Source organism: Manis javanica, chromosome 6, assembly GCF_040802235.1.
Source record: "Manis javanica isolate MJ-LG chromosome 6, MJ_LKY, whole genome shotgun sequence".
In the NCBI taxonomy this organism is placed as follows: Eukaryota; Metazoa; Chordata; class Mammalia; order Pholidota; family Manidae; genus Manis; species Manis javanica.
In genome coordinates, this window is record NC_133161.1 from 91,555,100 (window position 1) to 91,575,706 (window position 20,607).

The 20,607-nt window shown below is 40.8% G+C and overlaps 1 protein-coding gene and 1 long non-coding RNA gene across 7 annotated transcripts in view; one reads left to right on the forward strand and one right to left on the reverse strand.

Moving 5' to 3' along the window:
- LOC140849943 (uncharacterized) overlaps positions 1-20,607 on the forward strand; it is a 162,913-nt gene that overhangs the window by 58,438 nt on the left and 83,868 nt on the right. The window lies entirely within an intron of this gene.
- Positions 1-20,607, reverse strand: part of LAMB4 (laminin subunit beta 4) — a 125,101-nt gene that overhangs the window by 31,760 nt on the left and 72,734 nt on the right. For 5 of the 6 annotated variants that reach the window (XM_073239025.1, XM_073239024.1, XM_073239026.1 and 2 more), the window contains 6 exons: positions 15,822-15,999; positions 14,550-14,693; positions 13,044-13,275; positions 12,440-12,597; positions 4,603-4,827; positions 3,717-3,937 (listed from right to left, as the gene is read on the reverse strand). In XM_073239025.1, coding sequence (XP_073095126.1) covers positions 3,717-3,937; positions 4,603-4,827; positions 12,440-12,597; positions 13,044-13,275; positions 14,550-14,693; positions 15,822-15,999 — 1,158 coding nt within the window. The remainder of the gene's footprint in view (positions 1-3,716; positions 3,938-4,602; positions 4,828-12,439; positions 12,598-13,043; positions 13,276-14,549; positions 14,694-15,821; positions 16,000-20,607) is intronic. The other variant, XM_073239027.1, reaches the window with a different exon arrangement.

Consider the following 20,607-nt stretch of genomic DNA (forward strand, 5'->3'; position numbering starts at 1 on the left):
TACACAGATGTAAATGAAAACAAAACACATAATGGGAAATGGGCCACATTCTTTTCCTCTTCAGTTATGGGAGTTCTCCCATAACAGAGAGGGGCCAAAGAGCTGGACTAACTTTCATCAATTCATTTGGCAAATAATGTTTCCATAATTGAATGTACAACAGAGTTTCTCCCAACTGGGCTAGTGTTTTTCTTAACAAAACAACATTTTTTGTACTTGGTGCTAAATAATTTACTGACAGTTATATTTCACAGTGTTTTTGGGAGAGGGAGGAACTTTCCTGTATCCTCCCAACTGGATTCTTGACCAGGTTTTCTGAAAACCCAGGGAGTTGGAAAATTAATGGGAGAAAAATGTAGAAGCAAATAATTATTGTTGTGGTCTTAGGTTATACTTGACTAAATCTGCTTAAACAATAACTCTCTAAGTAGGTGGATTTATAAACTGACTGGATATACCAAGCTTCTACTCTAATCTTTAGAGTTCCCACTAGCTTCTGCTGAAATAAAGCAAGTTATGGGGAGCTTGTTGCTCTGGAGGGCCTGTCATATTGCTGGTTGTCTTTGATTGTTGGGCAATACTTTGTTACACTGATGCAGAATCTGCTCTTTGCAGCCTCCCTTTTCTCTCTTCCAATCCTCCTCCCAACTAGAGGGGGCCATTCTCTACTTGTGCTTGCTTCTCTTCTTCAGGCCGGCCACCCCTAAGTCCTTCAAGCCTTCAGCACAGAATAGCATGGTTCTACCCACTACCCTGACTGTCTTCCTTTGGATGCATGCTAGTTTGTCAACATAATGTTTAAAATGTGGTACCCACAAATGACAACGAAGCTCCTGCAGCTGTCTGACCAGTATGGAGGACAAAGGGACAAATGACTGCCCTGAACTGGGACATGGCATTCCCATTACTCCAGCCTGAATGGGCATCGCTGCTCCAGCAGCCTGGCCACACTGCTGGCTCACTTGAAGCACGCAGTGAAAATCCTCAGATGTTTTTCACACAAGGTGGTGCCAAGTTTTTACTCTCATCCTGTATTTATGCAGTGGGTTTTTAAAACCCAATTGCAAAACTTTACTTTCATCCTGTCAACATTTCATCTTGTTTCTAGACAACAAGATAGCCTGTTAGGATATCTTGTCTCTTATTCTGTCTTTATCACATTAGCTTACAACTGCAATATCTGCAGATCTGATAAGCATGTTCTTCCAACTCCCTCTAACCTGTTGATGAAAATAATGGGTGGCACGTTTGGATCTCTCTGTAGGAATGCACTAGGATCATCTACTGACTGACACAGAGACATTTATCAGTAGTTGTTTAAACAGCTGGGAATCTAAGGTCCACATGTCTCCTCTATCTTCCAGTGAAAGTGTTTCCTGATTATAAAGAACAACCATTCCTAAGGAAACCCCTGTAACCAGGCAACCTCAAATACCCTTGTCATAGGAGTATTGGTTAAACAAGTGCCATCAGATTTTCAGCTTCATAGGCTTCCCTTAGCCTCTATGACTGAACTCTAGCCTTTGTTGAGTGCTGCTGGAAACAGGCTTCCCAAAAGACCTACAAAGCATGCAAGACAATGATGTCATGAACATCAGGAATTCCTCATGAATTAGAAAGCCAAGCAGTCACATGGAAATCTCCTAGTTTGTTCCATGGCTTGTGGCTGCATGTGTGAGGAGTGGAAGGGAACCCATAAAACAGGCAAGGCCATCTAGTGCCTAGATCCCATTCTCCAGTGAAAGCAACCAGCACTCCTTAAGGAAGTGACTGATTCCAGGTCAGGGGCAGGAAATACACAAAATGAACTAAGAGTATCTTGTAGTACAGAGAGTAAGGAAATACTTAAAGAAAACCAACCCCCCCAACAATACGGGGGTATGTCAACGGAGTACAGAAGCCAACTGAAAGAACTCCCAATGACCAAAGCTGGAATAACATGAACAACAAAATAAAGTTGTACTGGATTGTAACTCAAAGTACAGTATAAATATCCATGATTCCCTATGGTTATTTTTTTTTTAATGATTGAATAAGGGAAGAAAGGGGGACAATGGACAAATCTCCAGAGCAGAAGAATTCCAAATAACGCATGGAGATTCTCTGCTCTCAAGGGTGGAGAGCATAACTGTGTAGAGCACAGCATGGGAAGGGGGGAGAAGAGGGACTTGACGGTATAGAAATGTGACAAACATGACTTCAGTCAGGTGGTCCAGATTCATGTTGACAGTGGTAAGTTGTGTAACTGGTGTGTACCCTTGACGTGATGTGCTGAGAACAGCATTTACCTCTATGGTGTTCTTTTCAAAAGCTGTCATCCAAGGTTAATCATGAGAAAGATACCAGATAAATTTGAATTGCGGGGCATTTTATAAAATATTCCTCAAAACTGTTGAAGTGAAAAATAAGGAACATCTGAGGAACTGTCCACAACCGAGCGGAGCCTGAGAAGACACAGTGACTGAATGTAATGCGCTATGCTGGACTGGGTTCTGGGACGGAAGAAGGACACAGGTAAAGACTAAGGAGATCTGAATATATGATGGGCATCAGTTAATGGTCATGTACCAATATTGGTTCATTGATTGTGACACATGTACCATACTAATGTGAGATGCTAGGAAATGGAGGAAACTGGGTGTGGGGAACCTCTTCTCTGCACTATCTTTACAACTCTTCAATAATCTAAGTCTATCCTAAAGTAGAAATGTATTAAGGAAAAGGAGGTCACGGTATGTGTTTGTGTGGGTATGGGCTGGAGAAGGTTGAAAAGAGAAGGGCAACACTATATAAGAATTACCTTCAAAAGTTTACTTGTATAAAATTTGACTTTTAAAATGTTGAACAGTGGAGCTGAAATTGGAGGTGAGACATACATGTTAGTCGGAAAGACTCTTAGTTTAAAAGAGTTGAAAGGCTCTTTTACTTTACGTTAGTCGAAAGCTTCTTACATTAGCATTTTAATTCCAATTAAATCTTGTATTGTGGATTTTACTCTAAAATTTGTCATTGTTTCACCCTTTCCCCCCATTTCCACTAACGTGAAAGTGTTTCAAAGGATATACTAAGCTGAAAACACTTAATCATGATGTTAATATATTTTTTATAAATAGATAATATTCTTTAAGAAATTCTGTGCTCATTGTTTCCTTGACTGAAAATCGTATGTGTGGTTAAGCAGCGTACATTAAGAAGATCTGCTTCTAGTACACTAGCCTGCTTTCTTTAGGAACAACTGACACTGGTCTGGTAGTAAAGTCTTCCTATTTTACCCATACGTGAAGCAGTTGGTGAGCCATAGGGGATGACAGCTCAATTTGAAGAATGGAGCTAAGGGTTCTGAAGACACCTTTTAATTTTCCTTTTGATTAACAATCAATCCTGACTGATGGTCAGTTTCTTGGGGCTTCCCTATTATTATGCATATAAAGTTGCGAAACACAAGATAGTCTGTGTTGTGCTGTGCATGAATTCTGACTTCTGCAGTCACAGAGAGGCCTGGATAAAACTGAAGGAGGCTCAACTTTGAGACCCTCATTCTCTCTGATGCTTTTCATTCCTCAATAAATGTAGACTCTATCCCCATACAAGGCCAGTCCTGTCCAAAAGCACTAATTAACACCAGTATGTAAATAAATGTTTCTTTACTTATTTGGAAACCATGTCTCCCCCTCACTTCTCACCCTCGGCATGCTAGTAAGTTTAAAGTATCTTGCCTGGTCACAGCGGTTACTGTGAGAAGTCCCGGGGTCACAATCACATGGCTGACATCCTCTGCCAGGGACCAGATTCCAGTACCCATCAGCACAGTGGTCACAGGCCTGACCTGTGACGTTGGGCAGACAAGGGCATGCACCAGTGTCAGGGTCACAGAGGCAAGCTCCCCGACCAGGGGGACACTCAGTGGGATTCACGCCAGAAGGGTGGCAGGAGCATCCTGGATAACAGAGCCACTGTTGGAGGTAAATTCAGTGATAACACTGGCATTCAACAAGCCATAGAAACTGCTTTTTAGACCTGATTGTATAACTTCTTCAAAGAGCTCAAAGAAGAAATAGCTTAAAATAATACAGACTTTATCAAAGAATCTAAGCAGGTTGAACCCATTCAACTGTTTTGATCCCCCACATATGGCAATTTCATATGGTTCTGCCTACTAAGTTCCAAGAGTTCACAGCTGGGATGACTGAAAACCTCATTGTTTCCTCATGCCATTCGCCAAAGATTCCTGGGCCTCACCCCCCAAGATTCAACTCAGAGGACCTGAGGGGACAGTCCAGGAATCTGCCTGTGACTACCCCACTCCTGTCCCCAGGTGATGCTGGCACATTGCGCTGTGGACCACACTCTGAGAAGCCACAGTCCCAGTCTGTGAGGGCAGGTGTTGAAGGCAGCAGTCACGTAATGCAAACTAAACCGCAGTGAGCACACTGGCGCTGCACCTGACATACCTGTGGTGGCGCTACAACCACTTCTGCTGATGAGTCCAGTGCAACAGCCTGTCACCCAGCAGGTGCTGCCACTACTGGCCTAACTCTGCCACCACAGTTAAGAGCTGCCACACCACTGCCACATTTCTCCTGGGGTTCCTTGCAGACTTACTCCTGCAGGTCTGATTGATGGCAGATCCGAAGTAACCTGGCCTGCAGAGCTGGCAGCGGGGCCCCTGGGTGTTGTGCAGACATCTAAGGCACTCCCCTGTGACCCGGCTGCAGGCCTCCGGGTCCGTTACATCGATGTTACTGTTGCAGGCACACGGCTGGCAAGGTGCTCCTGAAATTCGTGGATTTCCATAGAAACCGGCAGAGCATTCTCCACACCGCTTCCCTGAGGGAAGGGGTGATAAAAAGGGAATGAGATGAGAGGGGTATGTGTGGGGTGGGGAGAGGGGGATGGAGATTGATGAAAATAGAGAATAACTGGGCTCTTTCAGGGATGAGAGGTCACGCATTGGGATGAATAAGGACAAGTGTTCTAAAATTTAAAAAATCATTCATTAAAATTTTTAAAAATTTATTTTATATACACATATTTTTTATTAAGGTATTATTGATATACACTCTAATGAAGGTTTCACATAAAAAAACAATGTGGCTACTACATTCACCCATGTTATCATATCCCCCCCATACCCCATTGCAGTCACTGCTCAACAGTGTAGTAAGATGCCACAGAGTCACTATTTGCCTTCTCTATGTTATACTGTCTTCCCCATGATCCCCCCCAAACTATATGTGCCACTCATAATGCCCCTCAAACCCCTTCTCCCTCCCTCCCCACCCAACTTCCCTGACCCTTCCCCTTTGGTAACTGCTAGTCCCTTCTTGGTGTCTTTGAGTCTGTTGCTGTTTTGTTCCTTCACTTCTGCTTTGTTGTTATACTCCACAAAAGAGGGAAATCATTTGTTACTTGTCTTTCTCCACCTGGCTTATTTCACTGAGCATAATATCCTCCAGCTCCATCCATGTTGTTGCAAATGGTAGGATTTGTTTCTTTGTTATGGCTGAATAGTATCCCATTGTGTATATGTACCACATCTTCGTTATCCATTCATCTACCGATGGACACTTAGGTTGCTTTCATATCTTGGCTATTGTAAATAGTGCTGCGGTAAACATAGGGGTGCATATGTCTTTTTGAATCTGAGAAGTTGTATTCTTTAGGTAAATTCCTAGGAGTGGAATTCCTAGGTCAAATGCTATTTCTATTTTTGGTTGTTGAGGAACCTCCATATTGCTTTCCACAATGGTTGAAATAGCTTACATTCCCATCAGCAATGCAGGAAGGTTCCCCTTTCTCCACATTCTCACCAGCATTTGTTTTCCTTAGTCTTTTCGATACTGGCCATCCTAACTGGTGTGAGGTGATATCTCATTGTGGTTTTTATTTGCATTTCCCTTATAATTAGTGATGTGGAAGATCTTTTCATGTGCCTGTTGGCCATCTGAATTTCTTCTTTGGAGAATTGTCTGTTCATATCCTCTGCCCATTTTTTAATCGGGTTATTTGCTTTTTGGGTGTTAAAGCATGTGAGTTCTTTATTTGTTTTGGATGTTAACCCCTTGTCAGATATGTCATTTACAAATATATTCTCCTAGACTGTAGGATGCCTTTTTGTTCTGTTGATAGTGTCCTTTGCTGTATAGAAGCTTTTTAGTTTGATGTAGTCCCATGTATTCATTTTTGCTTTTGTTTCCCTTGCTCGAGGAGATGCGTTCAGAAAAAAGTTGTTCATGTTTATATTCAGGAGATTTTTGCCTATGTTTTCTTCTAAGAGTTTTATGGTTTCATGACTTACATTCAGGTCTTTGATCCATTTTGAGTTTACTTTTGTGTATGGAGATAGACAATAATCCAGTTTCATTCTCCTACATGTAGCTGTGCAGTTTTGCCAACACCAGTTATTGAAGAGGCTGTCATTTCCCCATTGTATGTCCATGGCTTCTTTATTGTATATTAATTGACCATATATGGTTGGGTTTATATTTGGACTCTCTAGTCTGTTCCACTGGTCTATCGGTCTGTTCTTGTGTCAGTACCAAATAGTCTTGATTTCTGTGGCTTTGTAGTAGAGCTTGAAGTCAGGGAGCATAATCCCCCCATCTTTATTCTTCTGTCTCAGGATTGCTTTGGCTATTCGGGGTCTTTTGTGGTTCCATATGAATTTTAGAACAATATGCTCTAGTTCACTGAAGAATGCTGTTAGTATTTTGATAGGGATTGCACTGAATCTGTAGATTGCTTTAGGCAGGATGGCCATTTTGACAATATTAATTCTTCCTATCCAAGAGCACTGGATGTGTTTCCATTTATTGGTGTCTTCTTTAATTTCTCTTAGGAGTGTCTTATAGTTTTCAGGGTGTAGGTCCTTCACTTCCTTCATTAGGTTTATTCCTAGGTATTTTATTCTTTTTGATGCAACTGTGAATGAAATTGTTTTCCTGATTTGTCTTTCTGCTAGTTCATCATTACTGTATAGGAATGCAACAGATTTCTGTGTATTAGTTTTGTTAACTAATTCTGCAACTTTGCTGAATTCAGATATTAGATATAGTAGTTTTGGAGTAGATTCTTTAGTGTTTTTTAGGTACAATATCATATCATCTGCAGAGTTAGTTTAACTTCTTCTTTACCAATCTGGATGCCTTTTATTTCTTTGTGTTGCCTGATTGCCATGGCTAGGACTTCCAGTACTATGTTGAATAAAAGTGGAGAGAGTGGGCATCCCTGTCTTGTTCCCAATCTTAAAGGAAAGGCTTTCAGCTTCTCACTGTTAAGTATGATGTTAAGTAAGTTGGCTGTGGGTTTTTCATATATGGCCTTTATTATGTTAATGTACTTGCCTTCTATACCCATTTTGTTGAGAGTTTTATCATGAGTGGATGTTGAATTTTGTTGAATGCTTTTTCAGCATCTATGGAGATGATCATGTGGTTTTTGTCCTTCTTTTTGTTGATGTGGTGTACAATGTTGATGGATTTTTGAATATTTTACCATCCTTGCATCCCTGGAATAAATTGTACTTGATCATGATGGGTGATCTTTTTGATGTATTTTTGAATTTGGTTTGCTAATATTTTGTTGAGTATTTTTGTATCTATGTTCATCAGGGATATTGGTCTTTAATTTTCTTTTTTTGTGGTGTCTTTGCCTGGTTTTGGTATTAGAGTGATGCTGGTCTCATAGAATGAGTCTGAGAGTATTCCCTCCTTTTCTATTTTTTGGAAAACTTTAAGGAGAATGGGTATTAGGTCTTCACTAAATGTTTGATAAAATTCAGGGGTGAAGCCATCTGGTCCAGGGGTTTGTTCTCAGGTAGTTTTTTTATTGCAATTCAATTTTTTTGCTAGTAATTGGTCTGTTCAGATTTTCTGTTTCTTCCTTGGTTATCCTTGGAAGGTTGTATTTTTCTAGAAAGTTGTGCATTTCTTCTAGGTTATCCAGTTTGCTGGCATATAATTTTTCATAGTATTCTCTAATAATTCTTTATATTTCTGTGGTGTCTGTAGTGATTTTTCCTTTCTCATTTTTGATTCTGTTTATGTGGGTGGACTCTCTTTTTTTCTGGATAAGTCTGGCTAGGGGTTTATCTATATTGTTTATTTTCTTGAAGAACCAGCTCCTTACATTGATTCTTTCTATTGTTTTATTCTTCTCTGTTTTATTTATTTCTGCTCTAATCATTATTATGTCCCTCCTTCTACTGACTTTGGGCCTCATTTGTTCTTTTTCTAGTTTTGTTAATTGTGAGTTTTTGCTGTTCATATGGGATTGTTCTTCTTTCTTGAGGTAGGCCTGTATTGCAATATACTTCCCTCTCAGCACGGCCTTCACTGCGTCCCACAGATTTTGCAGTGTTGAATTATTGTTGTCATTTGTCTCCATATATTGCTTGATCTCTGTTTTTATTTGGTCATTGATCCTTTGATTATTTAGGAGCATGTTGTTAAACCTCCATGTGCTTGTGGGCTCATTCATTTTCTTTGCATAATTTATTTCTAGTTTCATACCTTTGTGGTCTGAGAAGTTGGTTGGTACAATTTCAGTCTTTTTGAATTTACTGAGGCTCTTTTTGTGGCCTAGTATATGATATATTCTTGAAAATGTTCCATGTGCATTTGAGAAGAGTGTGTATCCTCCTGCTTTTGAGTATAGAGTTCTGTAGATGTCTGTTAGGACCATCTGTTCTAATGTGTTATTCAATGCCTCTGTTTCCTTACTTATTTTCTGTCTAGTTGATCTGTCCTTTAGAGTGAGTAGAGTGTTGAAGTCTCCTAGAATGCATGCATTGCATTCTATTTCCTCTTTTAAATCTGTTTGTATTTGTTTCACATATGTAGGTGTTCCTGTGTTGGGTGCATAGATATTTATAATGGTTATATCCTCTTGTTGGATTAACTCCTTTATCATTATGTAATATCCTTCTTTGTCTCTTGTGACTTTCTTAGTTTTAAAGTTTATTTTGTCTGATACAAGTTCTGCAACACACCTGCTTTTTTCTCCCTATTAGTTGCATGAAATAGCTTTTTCCATCCCTTCACTTATAGTCTGTGTATATCTTTGGATTTGAAGTGAGTCTCTTGTAGGCAGCATAAAGGTGGGTGTTGTTTTTTTATCCATTCAGTGACTCTATGTCTTTTGATTGATACATTCAGACCATTTACATTTAGTATGATTATCGATAAGTATATACTTATTGCCATTGCAGGCTTTAGATTCGTGGTCACCAAAGGTTCAAGGGTAACTTCCTTACTGTCTAAGAGTCTAACTTAACTCACTTAGTATGCTATTATTACAAACACAATCTAAAGGTTCTTTTTTTCCCTGTCCTTTTCTTCCTCCTCCATTCTTTATATATTATATATCATATTCTGTACTGTTTGTCTATCCCTTTTTATTACCTCTGGTGACAGCTATTTAGCCTTAGAAACACTTCCATCTATAGAAGTCCCTCTTAAATATACTGTAGAGATGGTTTGTGGGAGATAAATTCTCTTAGCTTTTGCTTATCTGGAAATTGTTTAATCCCTCCTTCAAATTTAAATGATAATCATGCTGGATAAAGTATTCTTGGTTTGAGGCCCTTCTGCTTCATTGCATTAAATATATCATGCCAATCCCTTCTGGCCTGTAAGGCTTCTGCTGAGAAATCTGATGATAGGTTGGTGGGTTTTCCTTTGTATGTGATCTTATTTCTCTCTCAGACTGTTTAATAGTCTTTCTTTATACTTGATTTTTGCTATTTTTATTATTATATGTCTTGGTGTTGTCCTCCTTGGGTCCCTTGTGTTGGGAGATCTGTGGATCTCCATGGCCTGAGAGACTATCTCCTTCTCCAGACTGGGGAAGTTTTCAGCAATTACTTCCTCAAAGACACTTTCTATCCCCTTTTCTCACTTCTTCTTCTGGTACCCTTATAATACAAATATTGTTCCATTTGGATTGGTCACACAGTTCTCTCAGTATTCTTTCATTCCTAGAGATCCTTTTTTCTCTCTGTACCTCAGCTTATTTGTATTCATCCTCTCTAATTTCTATTTCATTTCATTTATCATCTCCTCCACCATATCTAATCTGCTTTTAATACTCTCCATTGTGATCCTCAATGATTGGATCTCTGTCCTAAATTCGTTCCTGAGTTCTTGAATATTTTTCTGTACATCCAGGAGCATGCTTATGATTTTTATTTTGAAATCTCTTTCAAGATTTATTAGTTCAGTCTTACTCGACCCTTTTTTTGGGGTTGTTGAGATTTTGCTTTGAACTAGGTTCCTTTGACATTTCATATTTGTATGTGGTGCCCTCTAGTGCCCAGAAGCTCTACTCTCTGGAGCTGTTCAGCCCCTGGGGTGTTTTCAGGGTCGCAGGGGAGTGGTGCTGGTGCCTGGGGGAAGGAAAGAGCTTTTTCCTGCTTCCTAACTATTATGCCTGTCTCCACTGCTGGAACCAGTGGGCCAGGCACACAGGTGTAAGCCTCTATGCTTTGCTTTTGTAGCTACCATAGGCGGGGCTTCCCTCTGGCTGGCCTGACGCCAAGGCAGAGTTTGTCGGTTTGTGAGCCAGGTGCAGGCTGGCTGGGAGGAAGGCACAGCAGGCTGCGTGTCACGCTGGAGTGCCTGAGGATTGTGAAAATTCCCAACCTGCTGGACAGAGTGCACCGGACAATTCTGTTTATCTGTCCTTTCTCCTGAGCAGTAAGCTCTGTGTAATCCTTACCCCTTTAGCAGCCCTCTCACTTTTAGGAAGTCTCTCAGACTGCACACCAGATCAGCCAGATATTGATCCCTGTTTTCCACAAGCAGCTGAAAGCTCAGTCTCTCCAGGTATTCCACCTATCTTAGCTTTCCAACCCCACTAATCACCAGAGCACCATGCTTTGTAGGTTCGTGCTCCCACAGCAGATCTCTAGGGCTGGGTGTTCAGCAGTTCCAGGCCTTCACTCCCTCCCCACTCTGTTTCTCTTCCTCCTGCCAGTGAACTGGGGTGGGGGAAGGGCTTGGGTCCTGCCGGGTCATGGCTTTGTTATGTTACTCTGTTCTGTGATGTCTGTTATTTCTCCCAGGTATACGCAGTCTGGCACAGCTTTCTTTCTTGTTGCGCTTTCAGGATTGGTTGTATTAATTATATTTTCATATTATATGAGGTTTTAGGAGAAGGTCTCTGTCTCACCTCTCATGCCACCATCTTTAATCCTCTCCTCCACTCATTTAAATTTATTATCCAATTAGAGACAAAAATGATTATTCAGAGCTAAAAAGTCCTTTGTGAAGAATGTATTCTGGTCTTTAAAAAACCACAGAGCAGGGGTGTGAGCACAGGATTCCTGAATCCTTATGTAGCCAGTGTCACCCTAGTGTGCACCAAGAGCCACGCTAATCTCAGGCTGTGTTCTCTCTGGGCACTACAACCCTTGCACGGTCATACAGGTAAAGAGCCGCAGCCTGAGATATGTGCCTAGAAGTAAAGATGGCTGAGGGTGGTTTTCTTCACATAGGAGCCCTTGAGTGTATTTTTATTAAGCACTGTATGGAGGAACCATCCTCTCTACACTCTTTACCCTTCCAACCATGAGGCAATTGCAGATGTTTAGGTGCCCAAACTGTGGGTCCACCCTCCACATTTTGGTTCATCTCATTTAGAAATGCTCTCATTGTCCAACCATGGTCTCAGTTCTTAAAAAAATGACCAGCCAACCCAAAATGTCCATGAAGAAGAGACTAAGAGGGAAGAGGTATGAATCAACTAGAGACACGTGTAACCTTATAGGTAACAAAAATTAGCCAACCAATTCATTATCATGATAGTAATTATCACTGAAGATGACATGATTAAATTAAGTAGACCTCATAAGTTTTTTTGTTGTTTGCATTATTTACACTTGTGCTTATTTCTTCAAAGTAAATTTTTGGATTGAGTGACAGATACAAACATTGAACTGACTTATGCAGTGTCTATACAATGCCCAAATTAGTTCTTCAAGATATCTGAAAAAGTAAGTTATGTCTGTGAAATATCAATCAAATTGCTTGCTTGGAATTACACAAAGAAACTATTTTATGATTAAAATTTTTTAGTTTTTAAGTGCTTATGGTACATGCGATATATATATAAGATACATAAGTTACTTAATCACATACATATCTTAATGTGATGATTTTAAAGAAATTAATTTGATAGGAACTCACTTGATCAGTTAGTTTATCCAAACATTATTTAAACATAATGATAGCTCAGTGGAATGAATTTTTGTCATTTGTTTTTGAATCATTCAAATTCTTTGTTCAGTAAAGCAGAAATTTACCAAATTGTGTCTTCTTACCATCACCTTATATTCTGTACCACTCATTTTGTCCAAGACAGATAAATTACAACACATGACTGTTTTTCAAACAGCAGTGTGGGACAGAAGATAAAAACCATCATGCACTATACTGCATACCTGCATAACCTTGAAGACAATTGCAGATTACATCTGAGCTCCAGGGATTCTGATAACAGGAGTGGGCAAAATATTGATCGCTTGAGGGAACATCTGGACATGGGCAAGGATGGCAGGACTGTCCTGAGGAAGGATTCCCATAGTAACCATCAGTGCATCTGTCAAGGCAAAATTTTTTTGACCAAAATGTCTCCAGGAAAAGCTCATATTAACCACTGTGGATGTGTTATGTTTAAGGTTGGTACAACTCCCCAAACCCAATGCTTCAGCAGATGCTCATTTGCTCTGAAAAAGGAGTTTTTGCTTTATATTGAAAGTTCCAAGGTATAGTAATTAAAGCTAATAGAACACCATTTAATTTACATGCCATATCTTAGGAACATAAAAAGCAAGTTGCCAGGTAAATGCCTGTTATTGGCTTAATCACTGTCTGGCTCATAACAAGATTTTGAAGGAAAATGGGAATGATACTATATCTTCCCCTCCCATAGCAATCATTCTACACTTAAATATTGTTGAGTTTCCACTCAATGGTCCTCTAGAGTGTTGTGAGATCAGAACAAAAGCAAGAAATTAAAAAGAAAAGCACATATGAATTTCCTACCTTTCACAGTTTCTTCCAGTTGTAAAGCCCCTGCAATTGAAGCACGACCCTGTCTCTGGATCACAAAGTTCAGCAAACCCATTACAAAGGCAAGGGCGGCAATTGGGAAATCCAAAATAGCCTGTCAGGCACCGATCACAACTGCGGCCAGCCACCTCTTCCTGGCAGGGGCACTCTCCTGTTATTTGGTCACACACGGTGTTCTTTGAGCCTTGAGGGTGGCAGTGGCATGCTAGATAAAGCAAAGAGAACATTGGGTGGAGGGCAAGTGATGAGCTCCGGAAGAGTCCCAGCTCTGATTTTACAGTCCCTAACTTGTTGTATCATCCCAATCAGAGGAAGAAAGTAAGTGTGCCAAGTGCTAGAACAGAACCTGGCAGGTACTGAGAACCAGGTAAATGTTTGTTAAACAACAACTCACTGACTCATTCAATAATGCAGTATGCTGTGGATGTTACAAATATTGCTTTTACAGAAGAAATGAACAAGTAACATGTTTTTAGTGTCTTGAACTTTCATTTGTCTTTAAGATTATTAAAAATGTTAAGAATTCTTCTCAAGATGGTTGGATTTTTCTTTTCCCTAGATGAGATAATAGCTCAATCTTTTCTGGTAAATTGCTGGATCTTTTGAGACAATCTTCTCTATACAAAAACATGATGACTGTTTCACATGGCAGCACATGGAAAAACTGCTTCTTTGTGTATCTCAAACACTTCATAATTTTTTTAATGAGAAGGGGAAAAAATGCAAGAATGGACCTAAGCACTGTGTTTTTGCGTAGGCAATGGCCAGGAGGTGCCATCTCTCTGAAACACGACTGCAAAGATATGCTCCCTTACCTGGAAGGAGAATCGACCTACCTAGAGGTTTTCAAGGTCCCTAAAGCAGATTTCTGTGGGGAACAGTATTCTCCCTAATGCTTTCCCCTGTGAACAGAGAACTGTATACTCAAACATGAAAGCCATAAGAACTGAATTACCAACTGTGGATGAAGTCCCATCTAAGCCCTTATTAATGGGAGGCCTAAAAAATGAGTTCCAAGGCTATTTGTGACCCCAGCATCAAAAAGGGTACTATCCTGGTGGCAGTGTTTCCCTTCTTGACTTTCCAATCCCACATCATCTTAGCCCTGCCAGCCACAGACAGGGCTTATGTGTCAAATCATAAAGTTGGGTTTGCACAGCCAGTTCCCTTCATGGTGTTCCCACATCCCACTGGGACTACCACCTGTTTGATAGACTGCAAACCCCAGAAGCATGGACCATGCTTTTTATCATCACTCGTGGTCCCTAATAGAGCTCTGTACACAGTCAGTGACCAGTGAATGGATGAAGTATGGTGGAAAAAGATTTAGTACATTTTATCTACATAAATAGACAATCTGAACAATGTAGCCCAATTCCCAGTCACCTCCCCTTTTAAGCTCCACACACTGATTTTTCTGCCTTGACAATTCCAAGGCTATGAACAAGTATGCTTCCCCATCTGTTTTTTGCTACCTACAGTGACAGCCATGATGCCCCAAACCGTAGCTTCCTGGTGAGCACTTGTCACAGCAGCGCCCGGCCACACCAGGCTTGCACAGGCACTGGCCTCCGAGCCGGCTGCAGCTGGGCCCCACTGAGCCCTGGGGGTGACACTTGCAGGCTGCAGGGAACAAAAGAGGGAAGTCAGAGGTGAAGGAAGAGACAGGAAGTACCTTGACCTGCTAGTAGCTTTAGTTCATCTCTTTAATTTGGTGCTTCTCTAAACCTTAATTTCCTCATCTGTTAAATGGGAATAATAATAATATAGGATCTGCCTTCTGGGATTATAGAGATTAAAGATAATAATGCCTATGAAGCACTTAGAACAGTGTTTGGCATGTATTAAGTGCTCAATAAACATAATAAATGTTACTTAACATGTTAATAGAAGGCTTAAAACAGTTTTCATACTTAATAGTTCCAATGTAATTATTATTATATTATTATTTTGATTACTGATGATCTATGTTGGTGCTGGACTATAGCTTTGATTTCCCATATTCCATATCTTTCATGAGACTGGGTGGGGGTGTCTGTGAGACTCTTCTGAAGGAACAGTCCTGAATATTAATGGAAAAGCATTTGCCTGGAATGTAGGAAGCCTGGGATCTGATTGTAGCTGTTCCTCTATAGCAGTAGTTGTCAGTGGGAGGGAGATTTCCCCCTGCCCAAGGGACATATGACAAAGTTTCGAGACATTTTTGGAAGTCACAATGGGGGGAGGGTGTTACTGGTGTCGGGGGTAGAGGGTAGGGACACTGCCAAATATCCTGTAAAGTACAGGATGGCCACTTCCCCACTCCCCAACAACAAATTACCCAGCCCCCAATTTCCAAAATGCCAAGGATGAGAAACCTTCTACAGCTTAGTGAAATGGGCAAGTTACCTAATGTTTTTGTAACCTAACAGTCTCATTTATTAAATTAAGGTTTGGAGATGAATGAAAGAAGTTATTTAGAGTTCGTTCTAGTTCCAAATGCCAGGATCCAAATAAATATTTTAGGACCAGTGTTTCAGCAATCCAGCATCCCAATGCTACTGCAAGGCTCCTCTTTTTATACACTTACTGTACTGACTTAATGATTCCAACATGTCAAAAACTGCTCTGTATCTAATCATTGGGCAACTCGTATTTACACTGGTTGTTTGGAGTAGATGCTGAAATTAATTTAAATTGATTTACTCATGTTCCAAAAGCATTTGTACAGGTAGCAGAGCTTTTGATTGAACACATTAAATGCATACTTACCCACTGCCCCATTGTGCAGCTTGGCAGACATGCTGACTATAAGCCTTTCACATGCACCAGGAAGCACCCGAGGCCCCGTGTCCGAGGCAATTTCAACACAGTTGTGCAGCTGATACTCATCCAAATCCTCCTTGCTACAGAAATTCTCCATAGAATTGATTTGGGGAATAAGACCAAGCTGTTGAAATAATGAGAACAGACTTATGTTCATAATTGTCTCCTGTTCAAGATTCTAGTTATAAAAAATAAAATCAGATCTATGAGAATAATGTTTGAAAGAGACTCAATTTATCATATGAATTGCTTACAACCAAAGACTTTAAGATTCTCAGTTTATTTAAGAAATCTTTAAATAATTGCATTTGTTGACTTATAGCAAGGAAAGTAAAATAAGCCATTTTCTTCTTGCTAGCCTTATTAGTACATTTTTATCTGGCTAATAAATTTCTTAGATTTGAAAGACTTAAATAAGCTGTTTGTGATAAATTATGGCTAAGACAGCACAGTCCGTAGTGGTACTGTGGAACTCTAATTCTATAAAACTCTCCTTTTAAAAGTTTTGTCCTTATCAATCACTTATGAACAGTTATAGTTTATGTCAAACTATGTGCCTCTTGGAAATTAACAGTATAGATTAACATATTTGAGCCCTGAGAAGTGCTGCAAGAAACACATTTAAAACTCAGTGTTTCTACACTTATACTATCACATGGTCCCATATTCAAACACTACTTAGTAACATCCCATAAATTCACTATTTCACAGATGCATTTTGGGAATTGCTGGCTTAGACCATACAGCGATCATGGGGACAAATTCATTATGACAAGCTTATTGTCACAGAGGAATCCTCTATAGTTTTATGTCTATGTAAACAAAGCTGAACAGTTGTATTTCTTGAGATTTTATCTCAGTTATAACCTAATACTATTGAAAATGTTTATTAATGGCTTGCATGATACAGCAGAGAACATGTCGGTTCATCTGACTGATCATACCCAGTTGGTCATTCTGAACAGCTGGTGGAAAAAGCAGCATTGAAAATAAGTTTTAATTCAGCAGGTCAGACTAGGAGAGAGAGCCCACTGGCACAGATACATCTTCCCTGGCCTTCTTGCTGTGTCCAAGCTGAAACTAGTTCCCAGGGGCCTTTACTTCAACCCTGACTTCAGTCCTTCTCTACCTGTCCTATGACAGGGCAGCTGCAGGAATCTCAGCCCTAGACACTATTTCAAAGTGTTGTCTCTGTTCCTCCAAACTCCAAGCTCGTCCTCCCTGCCCTCTTGGTGTGTGCCATTGCCTCATGCTCCTTCTAGTCCACAGAGAAAGTAGACCCCAGCAAAGGGACCAGAGCCCCCTCCCCTCCTCCCAAACTGTCTCACAGGTCCTTCCACCTGTCCTCCACTTTGAGGGCTTACGAAGGAGAAGCATCGGTGGAAGAGGCACCCACCGCTATCCCCTTGGCCCTCAGGAAACTTTCCTGTGGATTATGCTGGCTTCCTTTAATCTCTTCAACTGCTATTTAAATGTGCTTAAATCGCTCCCATCTGTAAAAATCACTTTCTTGATCTCATATGTTTCTCTTGCTGCTGCCCCGTCTTTGCCCCCAACTTCTTGACAGCCAAATTTATTGAAAAATTGTTTCCTTGCCACCCTTACTGTGTCCCCTCCCTTTACTCTTCATGCCAATGGGACACCTCTCCTCCCACCCATCCCTAAGTGTCGGGTTCTGCAGGGCTCTCTGCTTACTCCACACTCTCTTCCTAAGTGACCTGGAAAGTGCTGTGTCTTCGGTTACCATCCACAGATGGCTGACATCTGAGCTTACATTTCCAGCCTACATTGCCATCGTGCACTCCATCCGGCACAGATCTGCCCTGACCAGCCTACTGGCTGTCCCACAGGCACTGCAAGCCAAGCACACCTGAGACCTGCTGTCATTTCTGGGCCTGTTGTCTAGAAATAAGGCCACCATCTGCCAAGCTGCTCAGCGTAGGAAGCAAGATCATCTTTGCTACTTGCTTCTTCGTCATCAATACTCCCTGTCCCTCCACGTGCCCCGCACATCAAGTTAATCACAAGCCCGGGCAAACTGGGCAATCTTCCCTTGTCAGTGTGTCTAGGATGTGTCTTTCCTTTTATTTCTCTTTTGTATTTGCACATTAAATCAATATCATTTGTAGTGCCTAGGAGATGCCCTTCAGGCTAGGAACCACTGCTTGAGCTGCACTGAACTTCTCACTCTAGCGACCAGTCACAGCTCCCAGCACCTCTCACACCGTGCTGTCATTTCCTGCCGAGTGGCCTGCATCTCCCCTTTGGAGGGTAGCCTGGGTATGTCAGGGATGATGCTTGTCTTCCTTGCTAGGAAGGAATGTAGGAAGGTGCCTAACACAGTGTTTTTACAGTAAGTGCTTCATAAAAACCTATTCAATAAAGAAGTGTGTATGCACATATACACACACACGTCTAGTATTGCATCTTTCAGTTGATACTAAAATGATTCTGCTTCCTCCAAACACAAGCCAAGTGGGGAAAGAGGTGAAGGAAGCCAGATGGACTGGCGTTGGGAATGAGGAAAGCCAACCAAGGATTAATTATTCACAGTTATTGGTCTGAGCTGGTTTAGAGGTGGCCATTCCTGGTACCAAGGACATGGACAACATGGACCAGATGACAAGAGTCCCTGTCAGCTTTAGGATTTTATAATGTCATGACCCACTTCTAGAAACTTCTAATGACTTTATGTTTACCCAGTGTAGTCCACACCATGGTTTAACAGAAGAATGGCAGTTTTCTCTTTTAGAATGCCTGGTATAATTTTGACTCTAAACATGTTTTTATGGAATCACATATCATGTAACCAGGGTGACTGAAAATAATTTTTAACTGCCTTATTATGCTTGCCAAACAAAAGGCATTTGTGCAGAAGGAGCGTCAGGGTTGAACAAAGCTTTCATCTGGTCTTCTTGGCAACTCATTCCAGTCTTAGGTGCAAATGTTAATCTAGCTGCAGAGAAGAACTTTGAAAGGGCCAAGTCCCATGCAGTCAAGTATCTTCCCAGAGCAGCAAAATGGGTGCTGTGGAAGTAACTAGTCTATAGTCCATAATCACAAACTGTAAAACAGCTTTCTCCTACTGGACATCCTGGGACAGGGACTACAGGGGGCTCTGTCAGTGCCCTGCCCGATCTTCCCGTCACACCAGCTGCTGTGACATTGGCTGCTAAAGGCTCATAGCTGTCTCTTCTCCAGAAAATTGGAGTCAGCCATCCTGTCCAGGAGTCAGTGCACTCACTGGGGGATGGTAGGGGGGGAGCGGTGAGCCTACAGCCTGACTTGGGCACACATGGTCCACCACTTTCCTCCAGGTGGAACCAAGCCTGTGGTGCAGTTCATGCTCCAGAACCCCCTGTGGGATCAGGCTGAGGCCACACCTCCGTGGAGAGCGCATCTTGCTCAGTTCCTTCCCCTGCCCTCTCCTGTTCCCTGGCTCTTCTCTTGTGAGCACACCCTCAATAAATCAGGTGCACCTGGGTCCTGCCCCAGCTTCTGCTTCTAGGGCATCTGACCTAAAACAGGGATCTAGGGCCTCTTCTGAGGTTTCTGACATTTTGCCAAGATTAGGGTACTCTCCTAATTTTTATTCAGGTTTCAGGGTTTTCATAGCTATATAATAAAGAATAATTGCTTGAAAGATGATCAAATAGATATACTTTTAATTTCAAATTATTCACTTACATTATTGCATCTATCAAACATCACAATGATTTTGTTTACATGCCTGTCTTCTGTATCAGGCTGAGAATCCTTTGAGGGCAAGAACTATGTTTTATACCCCAGGAACCAGCACAGTGCCTGACTGATACACATCCAGTGAATGGGAGATGAATGGATACTTTGAATGGATGAGTTCATACAGCATCAAGTGTTAATCTTTGGAATTCATTTGCAAGGTTTACAAATATTTAGGCTATGGATTTAAAATGAGGAGTACCTTGATTATTTCCAGTATTCATGACTATTGTTTCATGACTATTACCAGTATTATGATTACATCCCTTAGTGACTTAGGACTTCTTTATTTTCTTCTCCCTTTGTTCACTCTGCCTGGGTTCCCAACTTTTAGATTTTTTCCCCCTGAATTAAACCTGTTGGATTTAATTTTCTTTCTTTGTAACTTGTATGTTGGTTCATGAGCACAGTTCTATTTAAAGCTCTTCAGCAGAGAAAATGAATTATATGGATAGGGAAATCACGATAGCTTAAATTTCCTGTTCAAGAGTTTGTTTCTACTTTCTACTTCACCACAACATTACATGGCCCCCAGGGTGCAGGATTTAGACCATCTTTGGTTAAGGTTGCCAAATAAAATGGAAGTCACCCAGTTAAAACTGCATTCAGAGAAACAATGAATAAATTTTTAGTATGTCTCATGCAATATTTGGGACATATTTATATGGTATTCAAATTTAATTGGGTGCTCTGTTTATTCCCTCCCTCCCTCCTACCCTTCCTCCCTTCCTTCTTTTTTCTGTTTTTGCTAAATCTTGCAACCCTACCTTTGGTAAAATAATTTTAGAACAATGGCTTTTTTGTTATAATAGGTGAGCTTGTTGAATAATATCCAAGATATATCTGTTATCTCATACTGAATTCTACAGTAGATGATGAAATACAAAGTTCCAGGGCAAATAAAATGTACAATGACTAGAAATTGAACTTAAAAGACAAAATTCACAAAACATGGATAATATACAGCTAATTAAATAAGGGGTCAACAAAT